The sequence below is a fragment of the Sus scrofa genome, chromosome 6 (assembly GCF_000003025.6).
Source record: "Sus scrofa isolate TJ Tabasco breed Duroc chromosome 6, Sscrofa11.1, whole genome shotgun sequence".
NCBI lineage: Eukaryota > Metazoa > Chordata > Mammalia > Artiodactyla > Suidae > Sus > Sus scrofa.
This window is the reverse complement of record NC_010448.4, coordinates 54209683-54232963: the sequence shown is the minus strand read 5'-3', so window position 1 is coordinate 54232963 and position 23281 is coordinate 54209683. Positions and strand designations below refer to the sequence as shown.

At 53.4% G+C, this 23281-nt stretch overlaps 3 protein-coding genes across 4 annotated transcripts; all 3 read right to left on the bottom strand.

The window, feature by feature from the left end:
• Positions 208-1843, bottom strand: FTL (ferritin light chain). The gene is given in 5 exon segments (NM_001244131.1): positions 208-418; positions 421-517; positions 698-823; positions 1178-1324; positions 1491-1843. Coding segments are annotated over 5 exon segments (525 nt in total). The 5' UTR covers positions 1593-1843; the 3' UTR covers positions 208-365.
• Positions 4814-10623, bottom strand: BAX (BCL2 associated X, apoptosis regulator). Of its 2 annotated transcripts, XM_003127290.5 has the most exons (6): positions 10508-10623; positions 9892-9943; positions 9654-9800; positions 9165-9300; positions 5533-5637; positions 4814-5090 (listed from the first exon to the last, which is right to left on the bottom strand). In XM_003127290.5, exons 1-6 carry the CDS (start codon positions 10539-10541, stop codon positions 4986-4988), a joined length of 579 nt encoding a protein of 192 aa, XP_003127338.2. In that variant the 5' UTR covers positions 10542-10623; the 3' UTR covers positions 4814-4985. The 2 variants fall into 2 exon arrangements, with proteins under 2 accessions (XP_003127338.2, XP_013854078.1); XM_013998624.2 differs by lacking the exon at positions 9892-9943 and having other exon boundaries at positions 10508-10589.
• On the bottom strand, positions 15714-22271 carry DHDH (dihydrodiol dehydrogenase). Its single transcript, NM_214166.1, has 7 exons — positions 22182-22271; positions 21524-21635; positions 20693-20856; positions 18727-18979; positions 17285-17409; positions 16051-16204; positions 15714-15823 (listed from the first exon to the last, which is right to left on the bottom strand). Exons 1-7 carry the CDS (start codon positions 22269-22271, stop codon positions 15714-15716), a joined length of 1008 nt encoding a protein of 335 aa, NP_999331.1.

Sequence of the window (23281 nt, the reverse complement as noted above, 5' to 3'; positions counted from 1 at the left end):
TTATCTACCAAGCCCAGGTCTAAGTAGACCCTCCCTGGAATCTGGGCTCTACTATCTAGTTGGAGTAAGATGACAGCCCCCCAAAGCGAGAATCTGCTACTGCCATCTTGCCTTAAAAGACACAGCACCTTCTCTCTCGGGCCAGAAGCTTTGTGACAGTAGATCCCACCTCTTATTTCCCCCATTACACATACAAAACCAAAACGATCTGCTGCAAAAAGCTTTTATTGTTTCCATTTGGTCCAAGACTTGGGAGAGGGCTCCAGGGTGGTTAAGAATGGTGCCTCGTGGCTGCAGAAAGGGGCTTCCGGCAGAAGCCCAGGCACCAGAGGAGCGCCTCCAAGGCCCCTGGGCTCCAGAGATTCCTAGTCGTGCTTGAGTGTGAGCCTTTCGAAGAGGTACTCGCCCAGCCCAGCCTGGGACCAGAGAGCCTGCGCAGGTTGGTCAGGTGGTCGCCCATCTTCTTGATGAGCTTCACCTCCTCATCCAGGAAGTGGTTCTCCAGGAAGTCACAGAGCTGAGTGATAGAAGAGAAAATGTTACCATTTGTAAATCTAACAATGTGATGGATGGGGGAGGGAGGCTCAGAAGGCAATGAGCCCAATCAAACGTGGCCAAGGTTAACTATTAACTCAAGATGCAGGCTTCCTGCCAGGAAAGGTCTTGGGATGGATAGGGAGAAAATGGAGATACTCACGTGGGGGTCTGCGCGGGCAGAACCCAGCGCATGCAGATCCACAAGAGCCTGGTTCAGTCCCTTCTCCAAGTGAAGGGCGGCTTCCATAGCGTCCTGGGTTTTACCCCACTCATCTTGAGATGGTTTCTATACGGAAGGCAGAGACCGCTCAGTACTAACCACGCACACGCTGGAAAGGACTAAAAACTAATTTCCCAGTAGTGACGGGAGTTAGGGCTTAAGCCGAAAAAACGTCTAAGAGCTTAAATCGATCACCCTCAGTGTCTCACAACCTTACGCTCCAGGATACCACACGCTGCGGTCTGGACCGCCACTTCGTGGGGGAACTGAACCCGCCTCCGTTTCCAGCTGTAATACAACCACCCACACAAAACTGAACTCCATCTCCCAGAAGCCTACGCCGTGCCTGAACAGCCCTGGTCAAAGGGCTTCAAGCGCAGGGGCCGCTGGGAATCGTAGTCCGCTGCTCACACTGTTTACCTGCACGTCCTGGAAGAGGGCGCGGCCACCGCGCTGGTTTTGCATTTTCAAGAGACGCTCCGAACCCTCGCGCTTCTCCTCGGCCAATTCGCGAAAAAAATGACTCACGCCCTCCAGAGCCACATCGTCGCGGTTGAAATAGAAGCCCTGCGGGAAGAGAAGGCGTGAACAATGGTTAGCCGGAGGCGAGGCCGGGCTTGCGGACTCCGCCTTCCAACTACACAGTGGGACAAAGAAGGCCAGCGCGTGCGCAGAGGGTCAGAGGTGCGCAGCTAAGGGAAACTTGGGCCGGGGGCATCTTGGGGACCCTTACCAGAGAGAGGTAGGTGTAGGAGGCCTGCAGATGCATGTTGATCAGGCGGTTGACGAAGGCCTCCACCTCGGTGGAATAATTCTGACGAACCTGGGAGCTCATGGCTGGTCGGCAATAAGGAGCTAAGCTCAAAAAATGGTGTTGGCTGGTCCCGGAGACTGAAGATAGCTGAGAGGCGGAGTCCGAAGGTTGCGACTGGAAAAAAGGTTGGAGGGTAGTCGGAGGCTGGAGCAAGGGGCGTCCCTGGGTCTGTTCCGTCCAAACACTGTTGAAGCAAGAGACAGATCCGGGGGACCGCCGAGCACACTGCGAGTTTGTGGCCAGGGCGGCTCCTTTTATAGCGCGCGGGGAACCTGAGCAGTGGGGCGGTCGGGGAGAGGAGTCAGCCAATCTGCGGGGGCGGGAGGCTGGACTTGGAGCTCGCTCGTGACCAATCAGGAGCAGATAGGAGCCCCAGCCTCCCGCCCGGAGGTAGGGAAGTCACGCGCTCTGAGCGCGAGGTTGTTGTGAAAGGAGAAATCGCGGGATGGGGGGTTTCATGGGGAGCAAGGGTTCTGGGACTAAATCTGGGAAGTGAGAGAATTCTAGGGGTACTTCCTGGTAGTGAAAGATTAGTGAGAGCACTGGGAGCCCTGGAAAATAATGATTCTTGGTTCCTGAGGATGTCTCAGGAAAGTAGGTTGGATGCGGGGGTTGTGTCAGAGCGAGGACTTTTCTGGAGCCCTGGGGGTTCCTCAGAGGTGCAGAAACGTCCAGAGGAGTGGGGTTGCCCTGGGAGATAAGGGGTCGGGTTGGGGGGGGCCCTCGATCATTGGGAAGTTTGGAAGGCTGTGAGATATTTCTAGATACTTAGGGTGCTCTCTGTGAAATGGGTTGGCTGGGGCACCTGGAGACTTGGGGTTCACTCAAAAGTGAATTCGGAAGACCATGGAAGTCCCTATTTTTATGGAAACTTCCAGGGGGAAGTCTTGGGCCCTTGAGGTGATCTGCAAGATTAAAAGAGACAGTTGGAGAGCCCTGGGATTCAGCCTGGGAATAAGGGAGAGGGATGTTTCTGGAAGCCTAGTGGGATCTTCTTAAAGAGGTGGGGGCTCTTGGAGAGCCCTTTGGGAGCCCTCAAAAGATTGGGCCACTTGGAATCCTGTGGGGTTTTTTGAAAGCCCACTGTTTTTGTGGGAGCTGAGATGGAAAGGGGTGAAAGGACATTGGAACTTTGGAGGTTTCTCTGAGGTTGCATATCCTGGCTCCAAAGCAATCTCTCTGAAGCTGCCTCTGTCTTGCCTGACACATGCTCCTTCAAGATCACAGAGGTGGGGGAGTTCCCATCATGGCGCAGCAGAAACTATCCAACTAGGAATCATGAGGTTTCAGGTTCGGTCCCTGGTCTCGCTCAGTGGGTTAAGGATCTGGCGTTGCCCTGAGCTGTGGTGTAGGTCGCAGACCCAGCTCGGATCACAGCTGTAGCTGATTCACATCCTAGCCTGGGAACTTCCATATGCCACAGGTGCCAGCCCTAAGAAACAAACAAAAAGATCAGAGACAGGTGCTGAGGACTGGTGGCTGGGATGTCTGTCTTTAACTAAGGGACATTTTAAAATTGTGTCTGGTCCAGGTTGGTGCCTGGGTGGCAGTGCCAGCTCATACCAAGATTCTTGCCTTCAAGGAGCTCCTTGTTGTTGGGAGAAAGGAGAAACAAAGACAGGAACTTGACCCTATTTAGGCGCCCTTAATGCAGGCAGCTGGAGGCTGGGACAGGGGAGCTGGAACTGCTGGGGGTCGTCGGGTGGGGGAGGTCTGGGCCTGCCTCGCGGAGAAGCCTTTCCAAGCAGCCCAGGCAGGGCACCCCCTGATCAAGGGGGCTCCAGCCAGGCTGGTATCTGGGGTCCTCCAGGGGTGCCTGGGCCAGTGGCCAGGAGAGCAGCCATGCTGAGTCATGCTGAACTCAGCGCAGGAAGGGGCGCCGGCAGAGGAGCGGGGTGGGACCGGCTCGCTGACCTCATCTCCACGGGGGTGGCTGCAGCCTGGGCCAGGGCCCTGGGAGCTAGGCCTGGCTGGGCCCCAAGTCTGGCCCCCTCCCCCAAGGCACTGTATGGCCTGTGCTTTTGTCTCCGAGTCTTACTGTCTTTTTAGTGCCCGTGATGGTCTCCCTGGGCTCCCACCTGTGGCCATAATGTCCCCTCTGGGCCGATGACTCTGTCTCCCCTTGCCGTCTTATCAGACACCTCTCCCCAGACTGGGTGGCCCTAGGGGTGGGGCAGTGGCCCCAGGCACACAGTCACAATGGGGCCTGGGTTACTCATTCACCAAATTTCATCCCTCCGCCCAAAGACCTTTAGCCTTGGGCGGCCCCGCTGGTGGACAGGCAATAGGGAGAGTGTGGCAGAATAGGCGGGGGTGGGGGGTGAGACAGAGATGACCGAGAGAAGGATGACAGTTGAGGGGAGATCACAAGGGCTGGGGACCCAGGGAGACAGGGACAGAGGTGGGGGAGGGGCAGAGGCTCAGAGAGGGACAGAGAGAGACAGGAACAGAGGAGACACAAGGACCCAGGGAGAGGGGGACAGAGACAGAGAGACAGCCAGAGAGCTAGAAAGGGAGGTGGAGACAAAAACAGAGGGGGACAGAGACCCAGAGAGAAGGGAGCACAGACTGTGACACTCCCAGAGGCCTCATTCTCTGTAAGCCCCTTTTCTGACACCTGCTGTCTCCTGAAGGGCCAGACCCCAGGGCTGCTCCTCCAGCCCCACGCTCTGAGGCCCGCTAGTCTCCAGCCAGGATCCCTCCTCTCTGGCCACACAGCCCAAGCTCAGGCCTCTCTTCCAGTCTCCAGAAGCTTCCCCCCAAGGCTTCAGGGCCTCTTCCTGCTCCCCAAGTCCTCCCAAGGTCTGCCCCACACTCCTCTGCCCTATTAGTCTCCACTTCTCCACCTCAGTAAACGTGCAACTTCCGGCAGTCCCACATGTGGAAGCTTCGAGGCCCCAGTTCCCGGGGATCCAGGAGGCCTACGCTGCACCCGGCCACCCTGATCTCTCTCACTCCCACACCGCAGCCCCCGCCCAGGCCCCGGGCTCATCTGCAGGCTTGGGCCTGCCCCAGGGTCGCCTCTAGCATGGTACCCTGGGCTGTGACACACGACACATGTGGTCTCAGGTGGCCTCCCTTCCCCTGGGGACTGTGGGCTCCTTGAGGGCAGGGCCGGGACCTCACTCATCACTTACCCACCGAGGGGACCAGGAAGCCTCAGAAGAAGATGCGGCGGTGGCGGGTGAGGCCCAGTCTCCTGTGACAGCCAGGGAGGGGGCCCAGGGACTCAGACGCCAGAGTGTGGCCCGAGAGAGGTTTATTGTCCTCCGAGACCACTCCTCACCCGCCCGCCCTCCAGCCCAATAATTACAAAAGTAAGAAAAATGCCCCCGTGGCCCCCGACCCCCCCACCCCGCTGGAAAAATTCCATAATTTATGCAGAAAAGACACAGTCCAAGGCGGCTGGCGGCCTCAGCCCATCTTCTTCCAGATGGTGAGCGAGGCGGTGAGCACTCCGGCCACGAAGATGGTCACCGTCTGCCACGTGGGCGTCCCAAAGTAGGAGAGGAGGCCGTCCTGGGGACAGGGCATCAGGCACGTCAGGAATAATGTGGCCGCGGCCCGCGCACGAGGGGTCAGGGAGAGGTCAGAGGGCATGAGTGGGAGGCAAGGGCCCACGGTTAATGTAAAGGTACTGAAGAGCTGGGGGGGGGGGTCAAAGGGTTATCCTAGAATCTGAGCTCTTCCAGAGGAAGTGGAGGCACCAGGGAGGGTAGAGGGCATGAGTCAGGTCAAGGGTCACCAGGAGGTCAGAGGTCACCAGGAGGTCAGGGTCACAAAGGGGTCAGCACGCACCTTAGGAACCAGGGACTGACACATACGGTCAGACACATGACAAAACACGTTATAGAGCACATCTGGTGACCCAAAAATGAGGAGGGGGGCACCATCATGTGGGGGCTCGAGAAGGCCCAGGGCTCCCAGAGGAATGGAGGATGGGGTGGGGTTAGGGCCTCACCCAACCACCCTGGTCCTGGATCCAGCCCAGCAGCCGATCTCGAAGGAAGTCCAGCGTCCAGCCCATGATGGTCCTGATCAGTTCGGGCACCCTGGTGCACAGGGCCTGTGGGAAGTGGGGTGGGCCTTAGGGACTGCGCCTTGTCCCCCCTGCCTGGGGACAGTGGCCCCCAGCCTCCTTTCTCAACTCTGCCTCCCCTCCTACCCTTCTGCAGTCTCTTTTCCACTCAAGAGACTGAATGAGCTTCTTAAGTTGTCAGCTGGATCTCATCACTGTCAACTGCCCTGCTCACAAATCTTCTATGGCTCCCTAGTACCCCCCTGGGATGAACATCAAAAACACGGCTTGGTAGGAGTTCCCGTTGTGGCACAGTGGAAATGAATCCAAGAACCATGAGGTTGTGGGTTCGTTCCCTGGCCTTGCTCAGTGGGTTGAGGATCTGGTGTTGCTGTGAACTGTGGTGTAGGTCGAAGATACAGCTCGGCTCTGGCATGGCTGTGGCTGTGGCCAGCAGCTGTAGCTCCGATTGGACCCCTAGCCTGGGAACCTCCATATGCCGTGGGTGCAGCTCTCAAAACAAAAGACAAAAAAAAAAAAAAAAAACACAGCTTGGCCTACCAGGCCCTGTGTGAAGGCTCTGACCTGATCGCATTCCACTTTCTGATGCTTTTGCTGTGCCTCGCTGCCCTTCTGCCAGATCCTCCCTCCCACCAAATTCTTCCCCTGCCTCAGGACCTTTGCACAGGCTGATTCTCCTACCTCAGCAGGCCTCAAATGTGGGAATTTTCAGTCATCTCAGGCCTAACATCACTTCCCAAGAGAGGGCTTTCTTTTAGTTTTTTTGCTGCTTTTTGGCCCCACCCACAGCACAGGAAAGTTCCTCAGCCAGAGATCACATCCAGCCTATGCACCGGCCCAGGCACTGAACTGGCAATGTCACGGAGCCAGGCCGGATCATTAACCTACCGTGCCACAGCGGGAACTCCCCAAGAGAGGGCTTTCTGACTTTCAGATCAGGTAAGAGCTGACACTCCCCATATCCTTGACCTACTCTCATCACCGCCTTAAGCTTCCCTTCCCGCCGGTTATCTGACCACTTCTCACCTGAGGTCCCCAGCTCCATATGCAGCCCTGCCATCATCCGGACTGCTGTCTCCAGCCCCAGCAGTTCAATTTTGCAAAGACATCAAGAAATCTGTGTCCCACCTCCACTGCAGCCACCAGAGTCCAGATTAGGCATCCTTACCAGGGCTATTATATATTTACATATATTATAGATCTATATCTTTATCTATATACTTATTCCTTTTTAAAAAGGGCTGCATCCAGGCCATATGGAGGTTCCCAGGCTAGGGTTTAAACAGCAACTGCTGCTGCCGGCCTACACCATAGTCACAGCAACGCCAGATCGGAGCCGAGTCTGCGACCTACCCCACAGCTCACAGCAACACCAGATCCTTAACCCACTGAGTAAGGCCAGGGATGGAACCCACATCCTCATGGATACTAGATGGGTTCTTAACCTGCTGAGCCATGATGGGGACTCCCACCAAGACTATTATAAGTGCCCCGCTTCCCAGTTTTTGCCCTTGTGTCCTATAATCCTTTTTTTTTGCCCATGCCTGAGGCATGCAGAAGCTCCTGGGCCAGGGATCAAACCTGAGCCACAGCAGTGACAATGCTGGATCCTTAACCTCTAGGACACTAGGGAACGCCCCCATAATCCCTTTTTCTTTCTTTCTTTTTGACCTTTTTGTTATTCCCACCTGTGGCACATGAATGTTTCCAGACCAGGGACTGAATCCGAGCTGCAGCTGTGATCTATGCCCCAGCTGCAGCAACGCAGGATCCTTAACCTACTGCAGCACAGCAGGAATTCCCATAATCCCTTTTTCTACCCACAGTGGCCTAAACAATTTGTTGGGCTTCCCCTCCCACAATATTTTAGCATGAGAATCTTTATAGAAAAGTTAAAAAAATTTCACAGTGAACAGGCATATATATACAACCTAGATTCTACAATTAACATGTTGATATACTTGCTAGAAAAAATCTTTTCTATTTAGGAGTTCCTGTTGTGACTCAGTGGTTAACGAATCTGACTAGGAACCATGAGGTTGTGGCTTCGATCCCTGGCCTTGCTTAGTGGGTTATGGATCCTGTGTTGCTCTGGCATAGGCCGGCAGCTACAGCTCTGATTCCACCCCTAACCTGGGAACCTCCATATGCCACAGGTGTGGCCCTAGAAAAGGCAAAAAGACCAAAAAAAAAAAACCACAAAATAATCTTTTCTATTTATAAATCAGGTCTTATCACTCTCAGCATTCATCCCACAACCTGGGCTCCATGAAAGCAGGGGCCCAGCCTGTTCGGTTCCATGCCCAATGAACGTTTAAAACTAGCTGGGAGGAGTTCATATATTGGCTCAGCAGTAATGAGCCCAACTAGTATCCACGAGGATATGGGTTCGATCCCTGGCCTTGCTCAGTGGGTTAAGGATCCAGCATGGTCATCAGCTGTGGTGTAGGTCACAGATGCAGCTTGGATCTGCTTGTTGTGTGACTGTGGTGTAGGCCGGCCACTATAGCTCTGATTCAACCCCTGGCCTGAGAACTTCCATATGTGGCCCTAAAAAGCAACAAACAAACAAACAAACAAATCCCCCAAAATAGCTGGGAGTTCCCTGGCTGCCTACTGGGTTAAGGATCCAGTGTTGTCACTGCTGCACATAGGTTGATCCCTGGCTCGGGAACTTCCACATGCCGAGGGTGCGAGGGTGCAGCCAAAACAAGCAAACAAGCCCCAGCCAATCACTCTTATCTCTCACTCAGAGTAAAGCTAGTCTTTACAATGACCCGTAGGATGCCTCGCACTGTCCCTGACCTCTCACCTTCTCCCCCTGTTCTAACCACAGTGGCCCATCATGGCCCTCAACATACTGGGCTTGGTCCTACCTCAGGCCTTTGCATTTGCTGTGGCCTCTACCAGATGCCTTTCCCCCATCCTTACATTTCTTGGCATTCCAACTTTGGCTTTTTTTTGTCTTTTTAGGATGGCACCTAAAGGCTCCCAGGCTAGGGGTTGAGTGGGAGCTATAGCTGCCGGCTTACGCCACAGCCTCAGCCACACGAGATCCAAGCCGCGTCTGTGACCTACACCATAGCTCATGGCAATGCCGGATCCTTAACCCACTGAGTGAGCCCAGGGATCAAACCTGCATCCTCATGGATCCTAGTCAGGTCCATTAAGCACTGAGTCATGACAAGAACTCCCCAACTCTGGCCTTGATGTCACCTTCTCTTAGCAGACTTTCCTGACCGCTTTCATATCCCATCACCCTAGTTACTCTGCTCGCCACTCATCCTACAACCTGGGCTCCGTGAGAGCAGGGGCCCAGCCTGTTCTGTTCCATGCTGTGTTCTGGGTGCCGGGTCTAGGCTGCACACACCATAGGCCCAATGAATGTCTGTTGCATGAATAAATGAATGAAAACACAGATAACTGGCCCACAGCGGACTCTCTCCGTTCCCCTCTGTGGTTCCTAGGCTGCCACAGGGCTTGGCCTCACAACTCCCAGGTCCTCACAGGTCTGAGGGGAGCCTCGCTGGGCTCACGGCCTTGCAATCGCCCACCTTGAGCACCAGTTTACTGGCAAAGTAGAAAAGCGCGACCACCCGGCCCCAGTTGAAGTTGCCGTCAGCAAACATTTCGGCCGCCACTCGGAAAAAGACTTCTCGGGGGGAGTCCGTGTCCACGGCTGCGATCATCCTGCAGGGGAGAGAGTCGTGCTGGGAAGGAGGATCGGGCAACGTGTGGAAGCTCTGGCGTTCAGCTCATACCAAAGACAAGAACACTGAGGCCTGAGCCAGGCTGAAATCAAGAGGGCACCATGCAGGAAAGGGACAAGATGGACCTTTAGGAAACTGACTCCCTGGAGGAGGGTTTCCATATCTTAGGGGAGGGGAGGCCTGGGAGTTCAAAGCACTGAGCTGAGGAGTAGCGACCTGGACCCCTTGGGTCTGAGGGAAAAGGGGCTGTGGGCCCGGACTCCAGGCTCCCAGGGGAAGTGGCGATTGGGTTCTGAGGGAGAAGAGACCACTCCTGGGTCCCAGGGGCCACACCTCTGCAGCTCCATGTTACTGTCCAGTTCATCTCCAATGCGCTTGAGACACTCGCTCAACTTCTTGGTAGATGCATCCTGAGGCACCTGCTCCAGGCCCAGCTCAGGTGTCTCTCCCCCCATTCGCCCTGCTCGATCCTGGATGAAACTAGAGTGGGGATGGAGTTGCGGGGGGCGCAGAATCAGAATGGGGCATTACGCCTCAAATCCGCTCCGCAATAATCAGACCTCACACTCACCCCTGAAGCAAAAGGGCCCCTGTCTTCATGATCTGCTCAGAGCTGGTGGGCCCTAGAGGAGAAAGGAGGAAGAGGTGCCTGGACTCTTGGGTCCTAGGGGATCCAGGGAACTAGAGTGGCTCATGATAACTGAGGGAGGACAACACTAAGGGGCCCTGCATTTCTGGGTCCCTGCTAGATGAACTGAGTGGGGTCCCAGGCATCCGAGTCTCTGATGAAGAAAGAGGCAGGGCTCCTGGGCCTGTATCCTTCATTCTTCCGGGGAGAGGAGGCTGAGGAAAGACTGAAAGCATCCAAACCCCAGGCCTGAGGGGAGACCCGCCCCTCCCACCAGGAAGTGGTGCCGGCGACAAGCCCGGGCCTGCCCCGGGGCTTGGATTCTGGGGTTCTCCAGCTTCTCGGGGTTCCGAGAGCGCCAGACAGGAAGGGATCCGGACGCGGAGGCCAGAGAACCGGAGACCCCGGGGAGGGAGGGGGGTGGAGCTGGCAGCGTCGGATCCAGGAGTTTCTGCCCCCAGTGCCTGGAGATCGCACGGCCCCAGACCGGCAGGAGGGAATCGCGGGGTCAGCCGGCGAGGGGCTCCCCCTCCTCCCGCCCGTCCACCTCCCGCCTCACCCCCGCCTCTGGGTTGCTCCCCGGACCCGTCCATCACCGCCGCTCCCGCCGCCGCCTCTCGCCGGGTCCGCCCGGGCGGCCGCAGCACGCCCCCGGTCACGTGAGCGCCCCGCTAGGCGCGCGTCCTGTCACGTGATCGCCCCGCAAAATGGCCGCCGCCGGCGGCTGCCCCGCAGAGCGGCCCCAACCCTGGACCGCACCTGCTGCACCTGCTCCGGGAAGGCTCGGCCCCATCACGTGACTGTTCAATCAGCACTTGACCTCAGGAACTGGTCTGGGCGGCTTTCCCCCCCGCCACGCAGTCAGTCGCAGCTGTAACTTTTATTCATTCATTCATTCATTCATTCCCGCAATATTTCCCCAAGTTTTCGGGCGGGCACTTGAGCCCTTCCCAAGGCAGGAGGAGCGTGAGGCCAAAAATAGCATTCACTGAGGCAGGCCGTTCCAGATGACTAAAGTCTATGAATGTTTATGTGTGTTTGTGTGAAATCCAAGGATCAACTGGTGATAGGTTGGCAGGGAGTGGACAGGGAAGGGCTCGTGAGGTGCCGGAAATGTGCTATATCTTGATCTGGGCGGTGATTACTTGGACATACACGTATTTAAAAATTCACTGAGCTGTACACCTAAGATGTGCACTTTTGAGAAAGCATTAAAGCTCCTTTTAAAAAGAAAATTGTAAGAAAAAAATAAGTCCGATTAGAAAAATAAGCTGGGGGGAAAAAAAAGCAATGAGATCCTGCTGTGTAGCATGGGGAACTATATCTAGTCACTTATGATGGAGCAGGATAGTGTGAGAAAATAGATTCTATACGTGTATGTGTAACTGGGTCACCATGCTGTGCAGCAGAAAATTGACAGAACACTGTTAAACCAGCTATAATTAAAAATAAATAAAATTAAAAAGAAAAATAAGCTGGGGTTAGACGATGAATGGTTTGGGCATATAAGAGAAGGGAATTTATGTCCCAAGGGCGGCTGGGAGCCATGGCAATTGCTAATTATAGGTGTGTCAGCCTAGCACCACCAGGAACATAGTCTGAAAACGTCAAGTTTATTGACCCATTAAGCTATGGAGACCATATAAGAGAGAAATGATGGAGCCTCTTGACAAAGAAAAGACAGAGTTATTATAGGATTTGAAGGAAGAGTGGGGTCTAGGGGACAACTAAATGATAAGCTGAAAGCAAAGCAGTGTGTAAAGAGGAACCAGGGTCCTGTATCCTGGAAAACTATGAGACTGTAGATGTGGAATGTTGGTCCAGAAATTCTGCTCTGCACCTGGGTTGGAAATCCAGGCTGCTACGCTGTATCAAATGACTTAGCTCCCACAGGCAAGAGTAGGATGTTTCATTTTTACTGATAGAATTTCCAATACTTGATGATTTTAGAGAACAAAGTTTCTCTGTAAGTAAGAAAGCATGTTCTTGGGAGAAAGAGTGTTTCCTATTAACTTTGAAGCTGGCTTTATTTGTGTCTGTTATTCCAGCCCAGTGAATGAGCCCTCCCTCTATCCCAGTTACAGAGAAAAAAAAAAAAAGAAAAGAAAGAAAGAAAGAAAGGGCTTTTAATGCAACCACTTTCCTCTAAACAGTACAGCTGCTGGGAGTTCCCGTAGTGGCTCAGCGATAATGAACCCGACTGGTATCCGTGAGGATGCAGGTTCCATCACTGGCCTTGCTCAGTGGGTGAAGGATCTGGCACTGCTGTGAGCTGTGGTGTAGGTTGCAGATGTGGCTAAGATCTGGCGTTGCTGTGGCTGTGGCATAGGCCAGCAGCTGTAGCTCTGATTCGACCCCTGACATATGGAAGTTCCCAGGCTAGGGGTCAAATTGGAGCTACAGCTGCCAGCCTACACCACAGCCACAGCAATGCCAGATCCAAGCTGCATCTGCGACCTACACCACAGCTCACAGCAATGCCGGTTCTTTAACCCACGGAACAAGGCAGGGATTGACCCCGCAACCTCAAGGTTACTAGTTGGGTTCATCACTGCTGAGCCATGACTGGAACGCCAACAATTATTTTATTATCTTTGATAGGCCTGTGGGTAATGGGATTGGGAAAAGCTCTCTGGGCAGTTCTCAGTGTCATTGTCTGCAGTCAGACAATGGCTAGAGCTGGAAGAGCCAAGAGGGACCTGATACAACACCTCTCTGTTTTCACGGAGCCTCCACCATTGCTTGTGGTTTCCTTGCGTGGGATGGTTTGGGCGTCCTTACAGCTTGGAAGCTTCAGGACAACTGTTTCAAGAGTATTTTGGCCAACAAAGAAGCAATTGCATTGCCTATCTTGATCTGACCTCGAATCACGCAGCATCACTTCAGCCATGTTGCAACAGCTACATCTGAGTCACGAGCACATTCTGCTTCAGGGGAAGGGGAACCAGACTCTACTCGTCTGTGGCCATGCCCACAGCAATGCCAGGTTCCCAGGCCAGGGACTGAACCTGTGCCACAGCAGTTACGAGAGCCACAGCAGTGACGATACCAGATCCTTAACCCTCTGCAGCACAAGGGAACTCGAAGAAAGAATGCTTTCTGCCTGACAACCTGAGAACAAAGAACATCAGCTTCCTTCCTGCCCTTGGACTCAAACGGAAACCCTGGCTTTTCTTGGGTCTGGAGCTACCAGCCTTCAGAAAACTATGGTACCACCAACTGTCCTAGTCCTCAGGGCTTCAGTCTTGAACTGAAATTAAACAACAGCTCTCCTGGGTCTCCAGGTGGCCAACTCATCCAGAAGATCTTGGGGTGTGCCTACCTCCATAATCATGTGTTTCTTCTTTTTGTTTTTAGAGCCACACCTGCGGCATAGGGAGGTTCCCAGGCTAGCGGTCCAAGCGGAGCTGCAGCTGCCGGTCTACACCACAGCCACAGCAACGCGGGATCCGAGCCACATCTGCGACCTACACCACAGCTCATGGCAACGGCCTTAACCCACTGAGTAAGGCCAGGAATTGAACCTGTGTCTTCAAGGATTCTTAGCTGCTGAGCCATGACGGGGAACTCCTAGCCTTCTAGCTTGTTGCCTGACCGTTCATAACACAGGGCTTCCACCTCATCGCTCAAGATGGACACACCAATGTCCAACTCATCCCCACTGCAGTAGGAGGAAGGGAGAGATTGAAAATGGACGTCATCCTCCTTGCCTTAAAAGGCCATGATTCAGACACTGCAGACATCTCACTGGCCAGAAGCCATTCACATGGCAAGAAACGATTGCAAGGGAGCCTAGGAAATGTAGTCTTCATCTGTGCAGCCATGTGTCTGGTGAAACTTCCCTATCAGAGGTGAATAATAATAATAATACCACCTTTTTTCTTTGGGCCACAGCTTGTGAAAGTTCCTGGGCCAGGGACTAAACCTGCACCACAGAAGTGACAATGCCAAATCCTTAACCCACTGAGCCGCAAGGGAGCTCCATAGGTGAATAATTATTAAGGGGACCTCTAGCCCTCCTTGCCACACAATTAAATGATTGAAACCAAGCAAGCAGAGGACTGAAACCAATGCGGTGATAGCTGAATGATGTGTAATGGGACTTGGAATAAGCAAGCAACCGAAGACTCATTTGATGGCTAATCTCTGAATGTTCTGAAATTCCTACCAAATTGTTTATTTGCTCAGAGCGAGAGTTATGAGCATCATAAGCCCAATATATCCATCTCTATCTTCTGGAATGGGTAGAATTGAATTTCGCAGACTCTTTGTGGTTTGTCACGGTCACATGACTAGTTTTGGCCAATAAATTCTAAGAGCTTATGTATTTTTTTTTTCCCCACACCTGCAGCGTTCAGAAGTTCTGGGACCAGGGATCGAACCCTACACCCTAGCAATGACTCAAGCCACAGCAGTGACACCAGATTCTTTAACTGTCAGGGAACTCCTATGTATATCATTTTTACGTCAGAGCGCTTAAAGTGTTGTTACAAGAGCTTCTGGGGGGTTCTTTCCCGGGTGACCTTGACCGGCCGGCTCTGTATGGTGCAGGCTCTGTCAGTGTGGGTCCCAGACAGACACAGTCCAGAACCCTCAGCCAACATATAACACAAGTGAGGAAAAAAACGTGTATGAAGCTGAGATCTGGGTTTTTTTTTTTGTTGTTTTGTTTTGTTGTGTTTTTGGCTGCAGCCATAGCAGGTGGAAGTTCCCAGGCCAGGGCTTGAACCTTGGCCACAGCAGCGATCTGGGGCTGCTGCAGGGACAACACTGGATCCTTAACCTGCTGCACCACAAGGGAACTCTTTGAGGGTTGTTATGACAGCATAACCGAACCTCTACTCACTACTGTAGCAAAATACAAAAGTTAGATCTTTCCTAGAGCATAGAGTTAACCCTAATTTGTTGACTAAGCCCCCACATATAGCCCCCTTCCAAGTGCTTGTCATTTGGGTGGGAATTACCTCCTACCCCTGCCACACAAATAGGCTTTGCCAGGGACCCAGGCTTTGCCAGTCAGGCCATGGGAACGCTCCAGAACACTTCCACTGAAATGCCTCTCTGTACCTTAATGGAGGCCTGACCTCAAAGTGAATGGCAGGAGTTCCTGGCACGACTCAGTGGAAATGAATCTGTCTAGTATTCAGGACGCAGGTTTGATCCCTGGCCTCCTGCAGTGGGTTAAGGATCTGGCATTGCCATGAGCGCGGTATAGGTCACAGATGTGGCTTAGATCTGGCATTGCTGTGGCTGTTGGGTAGGCCAACAGCTACAGCTCTGATTCAACCCCTAGCCTTGGAACCTCCATATATTGCAGGTGCGGTCCTAAACACACACACACACACACACACACAAAGTGAAGGGCAAGCAGCTAACATCTATTGAGACCCTACTGTGTGCTTAGGCTTGTTCATATACCATCCCATTTCATCCGCATGTCAGTACAGTATCTCCCCTCTACTGATGAAGAGACAAAGGCAGAGGGAGGCTGGGGGCGAGTGCAGTTAGGGACACTTCCTATCCATAGCCTATTTCCTGTTCCAGGTCACAGAGGCTGAGGCAAGCAAACTGTGGCTCTGCCCACAGATGTCTGCTCTGGGAGCTTGTGGGAAATGCAGTCCTGACCGCACCTCCCCACCCCCCGCCCCCCCATCCTTCCACCCAGTTATTCTCTAGTGATCCCTTTAGTGGTGGGCTTTCTCCAGCTCCCAGCAAACCATCATAATCTCTGTGGAAAGCACATCTTTATTTATTCAGGGTATATATCAGCATTTATCCTGGGGGAAGGTGACTCCAATAGCCTTCCTCACCTCCTCAAGGATGTCAGCCAGGAGCTCACTTTCAGCCAGAGTAATCATAGGGCTTTCCTTCAGGCCTGGGGGAGAGTGCAATTAAGAACTTCTCCTACTCATGTCCCCAAAGAACTACAATTCCCAGAATCCCATGAGGTATGATTTGGGCAGATGGATGCCCCCAAGGGCTCCTGGGAGATGTAGTTCTACATAGCTTCTTGAGTGGCTAAGGGGTGGGGAAGATACCCACCTCCCTATCAGGCTTGCTCTGCCACCCTGCCACCTGCCACCCCGTCCTCCACATTCTTACCCTTCTTCAAGCATTCCCGGACGTGCTTGGCCTCGTAACACATGCCCATTCCATTTGTATAATTGAACTCCTCGCCTGGGGCTGAGGGCAGTGGGAACTCCTTATGCTCCCCCTTCACCACCAGCTCTGTTGGGCACCAGCAGGGGTCGAGGATCTGAGGGGAGATAAGAGGTGGCCCTACTGCTCTCACCAACAGGGGGCTCCTGCTTGGGGATGCTCGGGAGCCTCCCCCTGCCACCTGGTGGCCAAGGACGGATTGCCCTCCATCCTCAAGGTTTGGGTCCCCACCCCACCCCTGGTTGCTGGGGGGTTGCTCCCTAGCAACAGTTGCCGCACTAGAAACCTGTCCTGTTTGTTTCCCAGGAGCAAATCCCTCTCTAACACCTTGCTCGGGTCTCATGAAGACGGCTTCTCTTCACATCTGTGTGAATCCCCTTTGCAAGGAGGAGGCTTAGATAATCCAGCACCTTCCTATCTACTAGGAGACTTTTTTGGGGGGGCCCCCAGGGCTCTCGGAAACCTAAATTATTCCGTACCCAAGTCATGTAGGTCAAAATGGAAATATACCCAGGGCAAGGTCCAAATTCTGTTGAGAATAGAATTTCTGCCAGCAACAGGGCTCTAGGAAGATCAGTGAAACTGCTCTTTGGTCCTGGCCATACTCCATGGTGAAAGCAATCCCAAAGGTTACAGCTGCTTTCCGAGGATGGTTGATAAAAACTGGTTTCTTCGAAGAAAGGAATAAAGGCTTTCTTTCTTTCTTTTTTTTTTTTGCCTTTTTGTCTTTTTGGGGCCGCACCCACGGCATGTGGAGGTTCCTAGGTTAGGGTCGAATCAGAGCCGTAGCCACCAGACTACACCACAGCCACAGCAACACAGGATCCGAGCCGTGTCTGTGACCTATGCCACAGTTCTCAGCAAAGCCGAATCCTTAGCCCACTGAATGAGGCCAGGGATCGAACCTGCGTCCTCATGGATGCTAGTCGGGTTTGTTAACTGCTGAGCCACGATGGTTAAAAGGACTAAGGGTTTTTGACAGACCAATGGTTCGCCCTCGGGAAGGAACCTAGAAGTCCAGACCCCATCCCACGGCCTGGTGGTTGAGGATGGGTTCCTTAGCAACAGGGCGGGGAGAGGTTAGTTCAGTCCACATCCAGCTGCAGCAGCCACAGCTGGGCCCTTCCTCGGGCTGAGAGCCATGGCACCCCTCCTGGCTTGACCAATCGAACCTCACCTGGGCCATGCCCTTGGTACCGCTCACAGAGACTGTATTGGAGAGCTGGGAAGTGATGCTGCAGGTGAAGCTGCCCTGGACCCCTCCTGGGTACTGGAGTAGCACGCTGACCGTGTCGTCCACACCTGGGGAAAGGCACAGGACAGGGCAAGCCTGGCCTCACATCCTGCCTGCGGAACCTTGGCAGGAGATCTCATCTCTAGCATGGCCAGGAAGGAGACTGACATGGTGATGAGTGCTACCACGGGGAGGGACACGACCCCTTTCCACTCTTCGTCAAATGAAAGCAGACAGACGTCAAAGGTCACATGGCACAGGATGTCATCCCTGTGCAGTGGCCAATATTTGGCAAATCCACAGAGCCAGAGAGGAGATCTGTGGTTGCTTAGGGCCCAGGAGGATGGGAGAATTAGGTGTGAGGTTTTTTGGAGTCATGAAGATTTTTCTTTTCTTTTTTTTTGGGCGGGGGGTTCACCTGCGGTATATGGAGGTTCCCAGGCTAGGGGTCCAATCGGAGCTGCAGCCACCAGCCTACACCACAGCCACAGCAATGTGGGATCCAAGCCACGTCTGCGACCTACACCACAGCGCATGGCAATGCTGGATCCTTAACCCACGCATCAAGGCCAGGGATTGAACCTGCAACCTCATGGTTCCCAGTCAGATTTGTTTCCGCTGCACCATGATGGGAACTCCAAGATTTTCTGAAATTGATTATGGTGCTATATGTTCCCTACTCTGTGACTCTACCATAGCCACAGAATTGTATATTTGTTGTGTGTGTGTGTGTGTGTGTGTGTGTATGAGTGTGTGTGTGTGTGCGTGCGCTTTTTAGGGCTGTATTTGTAGCATCTAGAGGTTCCCAGGCTAGGAGCTGAATCAGAGCTACAGCTGCCAGCCTACACCCCAGCCACAGCTACACGGGATCTGAGCTGTGTCTGCGATCTACACCTGCCCGTTGCTGGTCACAGCTGCAGCTCGGATTCAGTCCCTGGCCTAGGAGCTTCCATATGTCACAGATGTGGCTACAGGGGGTCAAAAAATGGGGATAATAAGAGAATCTGTCTCATGGGGCCAGTACAAGGATTACATTAAATGATATAAAATGGGAGTTCCCGTCATGGCATTTTTCTATTTAGGGACGGCCTGCCTACCGTTTGCCTCAATAGTTCCTCCCCTCACTCCTTGCAGCAACCCTATTATTGACATTTCACCAGGAACTGAGACTCAGAGATGTTGTGTCTCCTGGCCATGGTCACACAGCACGTCCCAGCACAGAGCCTGTCCGCACTCTCAACTCTGATCCTCTTGGACTTCCTCTGGGAAGTTCCTCCAGTTGTCTAACCTGACTCGCATGGGTGAGGAGACTTATTCCCAGCTCAGTGCTCGCAGTAAGAGAGGATCAGTCCTCCCACCACCACATCGTCCAGGAGAGACCGTACCTGTTTCATAGCGCCTTCCCACCGCCGAGATCTTCTCTGGCTTCTGCCCACCGTAGACCATGGAGATGAACTGGAGGCAGTAGATGCCAAGGTCTAGCAAGCTACCTCCAGCCTGGGCCCAGTCTACGGATCGGGGTACATTGGCGATACTCTTCCCAAAATTTGCCTGAACCACTCGTAGGTCCCCCAGAGTTTCCTGGGCCAGAACAGACCTCAGAGCCTCTACAGCAGGAAAGAAGCGGGTCCAGATGGCCTACGGACCAAAGAGGGAAGAGAGAAAGATGCAGAAAGGGAAGGAGAGAGATCAGGACCCAGGAGTTAACGGACCACTTCTTTTCCTTCAAGGGTCCAATCTTTTTTTTTTTTTTTTTTTTTTTGTCTTTTTAGGGCCGCACCCCAAGCACGAGGAAGTTCCCAGGCTAGGGGTCGAATCGGAGCTGCAACTGCCGGCCTCCACCAGCTCACGGCAACACCGATCCTTAACCCACTGAGTGGGGACAGGGATCGAACCCAAGTCCTCGGGGATACTAGTTGGGTTTGTAACCCGCTGAGCCACAACAGGAACTCCCCAAGGGCCCAGTCTGGAGGAGGTATGTGTTGCTCCCCCAACTCCAAACATGACCCCTCCTTCCTTCTTCCACAGCCTTTCAGTCCGCAGGCTGTGTCCTGCCCCCCTCTTTCTGTCCTCCGTGGTCCTCTTCGTTGTCATTACCCCAACTCTGGTCTTAAGCTTTTCCATCTGGACCATTGCACTCGTCGTCCAATGTTATGGTCTGAATTGTGTCCCCACAAAATTCATGCAGAGGTCCCAGGCCTCAGTACCTCCCTGGCTCCCCAGGTGAGTGTATTTGGAGATGAATTTGTTTTTTGCTTTTTTTGGTCTTTTTAGGGCTGCACCTGCAGCATATGGAGGGTCCTAGGCTAGGAGTCGAATTGGAGCTGTAGCTGCCGGCCTACACCACAGCCACAGCAATGTGGGATCTGAGCTGTGTCTGCATCCTACACCACAGCTCACGGCAACACTGGATCTTTATCCCACTTAGAGAGACCAGGGATCGAACCTACATCCTCATGGATACTATTGGGTTTGTTTCGACTACACCACAATGGGAACTCCCAAGGGGCAGCTATTGTGACTACTGGCAGAACCTACGGCAAAGTATGTTAGAACCAATATACTCTAACATGAAAAATAGCTTCCAGGGAGTTCCTGTTGGCTCAGTAGGTTAAGAACCCAAGTAAATAAAGAAAAGAAAGAAAATAGCTTCCAGAGCTCATCTGGTAGCCATTTTAACTGCTGGCATTATTCAATGCTGTTTGGTGGCCATTTAATTTAATTTATCATTTTTCCTTTTTATTTTTGGGCAGGGTCCTCGGCTTGTGGAAGTCCCCTGGGCCAGGGATCAAACCCATGCCACAGCAGTGACCAGAATCACAGTTGTGACAATGCAGGATCCTTAACCCACTGAGCCACCAGGGAACTCACTGCCTTTTTTTCCGGTGGCCATTTTAATTATTGGCAATCTGCAAGATGTCAAAGGCCCCCATAAGTAGACAAGTCTCAAAGGCCAAAAAAAAAGGGCACTTTGACATTGAGAGTTATTGGTAGGGGATTCTGACCTCTATCCCTAGAAATCCATCCAAACTAAGCTCACCGCCATTTTTTGCCACTTTCACTATTGGCATCTTTTTCTGAAAGGGTGACAAAGGATCCTTCAGGCGGCCATGTTTGCTAAGAGCCAAAAGCAGTGGCTTCTACCCATGGGAAATATTGCGAGCAGATTCCAAGGAGTAGCCCAACTACATCCTGACAAACCCAAGGACCTTGGTTCAATTTGTAGCCATCTTAACTCTTGGCAAACCCATGCTTGTGCTCCCCCGCAAATGACCACCAGTGACCTGCAGCCAGGTTGGGTAATAGCAAGTAGCGCCACGATGGGTGTTGGAAGGGCCCCTGCACCCTCACCTCCATTAGGAAGAGGCCTCGGGATCGGGCCTCGGCAACCATTTCACGCACTTCCGCGGCGTTCACGCCCATGGGCTTCTCGCACAGCACGGCCTTGCCAGCTGCCAGGCAAAGCAACACCGTGGCCTTGTGCTGGGGGTGCTGGGTGCCAATATAGGCCACCTCTAGGGCGGGAGAAAAGAGGTCAGGAGATCGGCAGCCCCGCCCACCGAGCCTTCAGGGATCGCCCACCACTAAAAGCCCCGCCCCCAGCATCCCAGGAATCGGTTTCCCTCCAAGCTTGGCGGACGTCCTACAGCGGTGACCAAACACTAGCCTCCCTAATTCGTAGAAACTAACTAATCATCCTCTACCGTCATTCTGTTTTCCTCAGATTATTTCCAGCCTTCTAGAATTAACGTATTAAATCATTTAATTCTCACACCACCACCAAGAAGTAGAGACGATTATTTTGCCCGTCTTTCAAGTGAGGCAATTGAGAAGAGCGAGGAGAGGAGAAAAATGCCAACTCAAGTCCCCTGACTCTAGAGACTGCTCCGCCCCATCCAGGCTACTCTGATAACGCAGAACCAGAGTCTAAGGTCATATTTAAACCCTGAAGGACTTCCCGAGAAATTCAAGCTTTGCCTTTACCGCGGAGGTAGATCCTCCTAACGGCAATTTCACGTTAGACGCTTAATATCAGACAAAACTGATTCCTATCACTCCGGCGCCCAGTTCAAAGTTCTTCCAGAATCTCTGAGAGAAGGGCTCAACCCGCCAGTTTTGCATCTCCCACGCAGCAGCCTAGAGGCAGCGTGCCAGTGGTGCCCGGGAGCCCTGGCAACTTACCCACGTTCGGGTCCTTGGCCAGTTCCTCATAGGAGCCATAGGCCTTGGGGATGTCGTGTTTCCGCGCAAACTCCTTTGCCCGGCTCAGATCCCGGGCCGCTACCGCCACCACCTGGAGGGGCGCCACGGTCAGACTTGAGGGGCTGGGATGGGTGTGAAAGACAGATGTATGGGGGCGGGGAGGAAAGAGGTGATGGAGACGGCCTCGATACGGGGAGAAATTACAGCCCTCCGAGACGGGGGTGCAAGGAATTTTTTTTTTTTTTTTGGTCTTTTTGTTATTTCTTTGGGCCGCTCCCGCGGCATATGGAGGTTCCCAGGCTAGGGGTCGAATCGGAGCTGTAGCCACTGGCCTACGCCAGAGCCACAGCAACGCGGGATCCGAGCCGCGTCTGCAACCTACACCACAGCTCACGGCAACGCCGGATCCTTAACCCACTGAGCAAGGGCAGGGACCGAACCCTCAACCTCATGGTTCCTTGTCGGATTCATTAACCACTGCGCCACGACGGGAACTCCCAGGGAATTTTAGGTTGTTTCACCGCCTTGGAGATTCAGAAGTACAGAACCCCAGCTCCCTCCTCCCTCAGACCCGGGAGTCCCCCTCTGCGCCCACCCCTCCCCTGCTCTTCTACGGGCCTCCGGAGGGAGGGCGGACCTGGTGCTCAGAGCGAGGCAGCAGCCGCAGCACCGTCGTGAAGTCGCTGGAGATAAGGCCGGCTGACACGATGCCCCAGCGAAGCGCCATCGCCCCAACCCCGAGTCTCAAAGGTCCCCACTTTCTCCCGGAGCAAGTCAAAGACCGGAGGCCCCTTGCTCTGAGGGGTGGCCCTTTTCTCCGCCCCATCGCCCTTACGTTACTCCTCATTGGCCACTGGGCCGGTGCCCGCCTTCATTCCCAGAGCCAGGCAGGAGGTTATATAATTCTCGCGTCCCCATTGGAAGAGCTACTGTTGGCTCCGCCCAATGGGGGGTGGGCTAGAAACACTTCGTTCTTCGCTCTGTGACAGAAAGGGAGGGGGCTTTCTGTTCTTGCCAACTTCGATCCAAGAGCCCTGTCGCCTTTCATCGCTCCGCCGACTCGTTTGCTCAGAACATCGTGTTTCCGCGCAAACTCCTTCGCCCGGGAACGGGGAACTGCCGGGCTAGAGAGGAAGAGGGAGAGGAGGGGGAGAAGGAGAGGGGATAGTAATAGCAAAGATAACATTTTTACTGATATTTATTACTTAATATTTATACGACTCCTGTGGTAACCCAGGCAACCGAGGCTCCCAGCTCCGAGCTTTACTTTCCTCATCCCCAATTTCTTACTTTATTTTTTACCTTTGCTTTTAAGGGCCGCACCCGCGGCATAAGGAGATTCCAAGGCTAGGAGTCGAATCGGAGCTGCAGCCGCGGGCCTACACCACAGGCAAAGCAACGCCAGATCTGAGCTGCGTCTGCGACCTACAGCACAGCTCACGGCAACGCTGGATCCTTAACCCACTGAGCCAGGCCAAGGATCGAACCTGCATCCTCATGGTTCCTAGTCGGATTTGTTTCCATTGAGCTATGACAGCAACTCCTTTTTAAAAAAATGTTACTTTTCTGAGTTCCCGTTGTGGCTCAGTGGTTAACCGATCCGACTGGGAACCATGAAGTTCCTTTTTTTTTCTTTGCTGTCATGCCCATGGCATGTGGAAGTTCCAGACAAGAGATGGAACCCATGTCATGGCAGCAACAGGAGCTGCTTCGGTGACAAGAACGTTAACCTGCTGC

Excerpts from the sequence above, each read along its gene's own strand:
- BAX (XM_003127290.5), bottom strand. The coding sequence starts at position 10,541 with ATGGACGGGTCCGGGGAGCAACCCAGAGGCGGGG. Across the intron at positions 5,638-9,164 it reads CCAGTAAACTGGTGCTCAAG|GCCCTGTGCACCAGGGTGCC; the intron begins GTGGGCGATTGC and ends CACTTCCCACAG. Across the intron at positions 5,091-5,532 it reads TCCAGGACCAGGGTGGTTGG|GACGGCCTCCTCTCCTACTT; the intron begins GTGAGGCCCTAA and ends CCCTGTCCCCAG.
- DHDH (NM_214166.1), bottom strand. The coding sequence starts at position 22,271 with ATGGCGCTTCGCTGGGGCATCGTGTCAGCCGGCCTTATCTCCAGCGAC. Across the intron at positions 18,980-20,692 it reads GAGGCCTCTTCCTAATGGAG|GCCATCTGGACCCGCTTCTT; the intron begins GTGAGGGTGCAG and ends TTTGGTCCGTAG. Across the intron at positions 15,824-16,050 it reads CCGGGAATGCTTGAAGAAGG|GCCTGAAGGAAAGCCCTATG; the intron begins GTAAGAATGTGG and ends ACTCTCCCCCAG.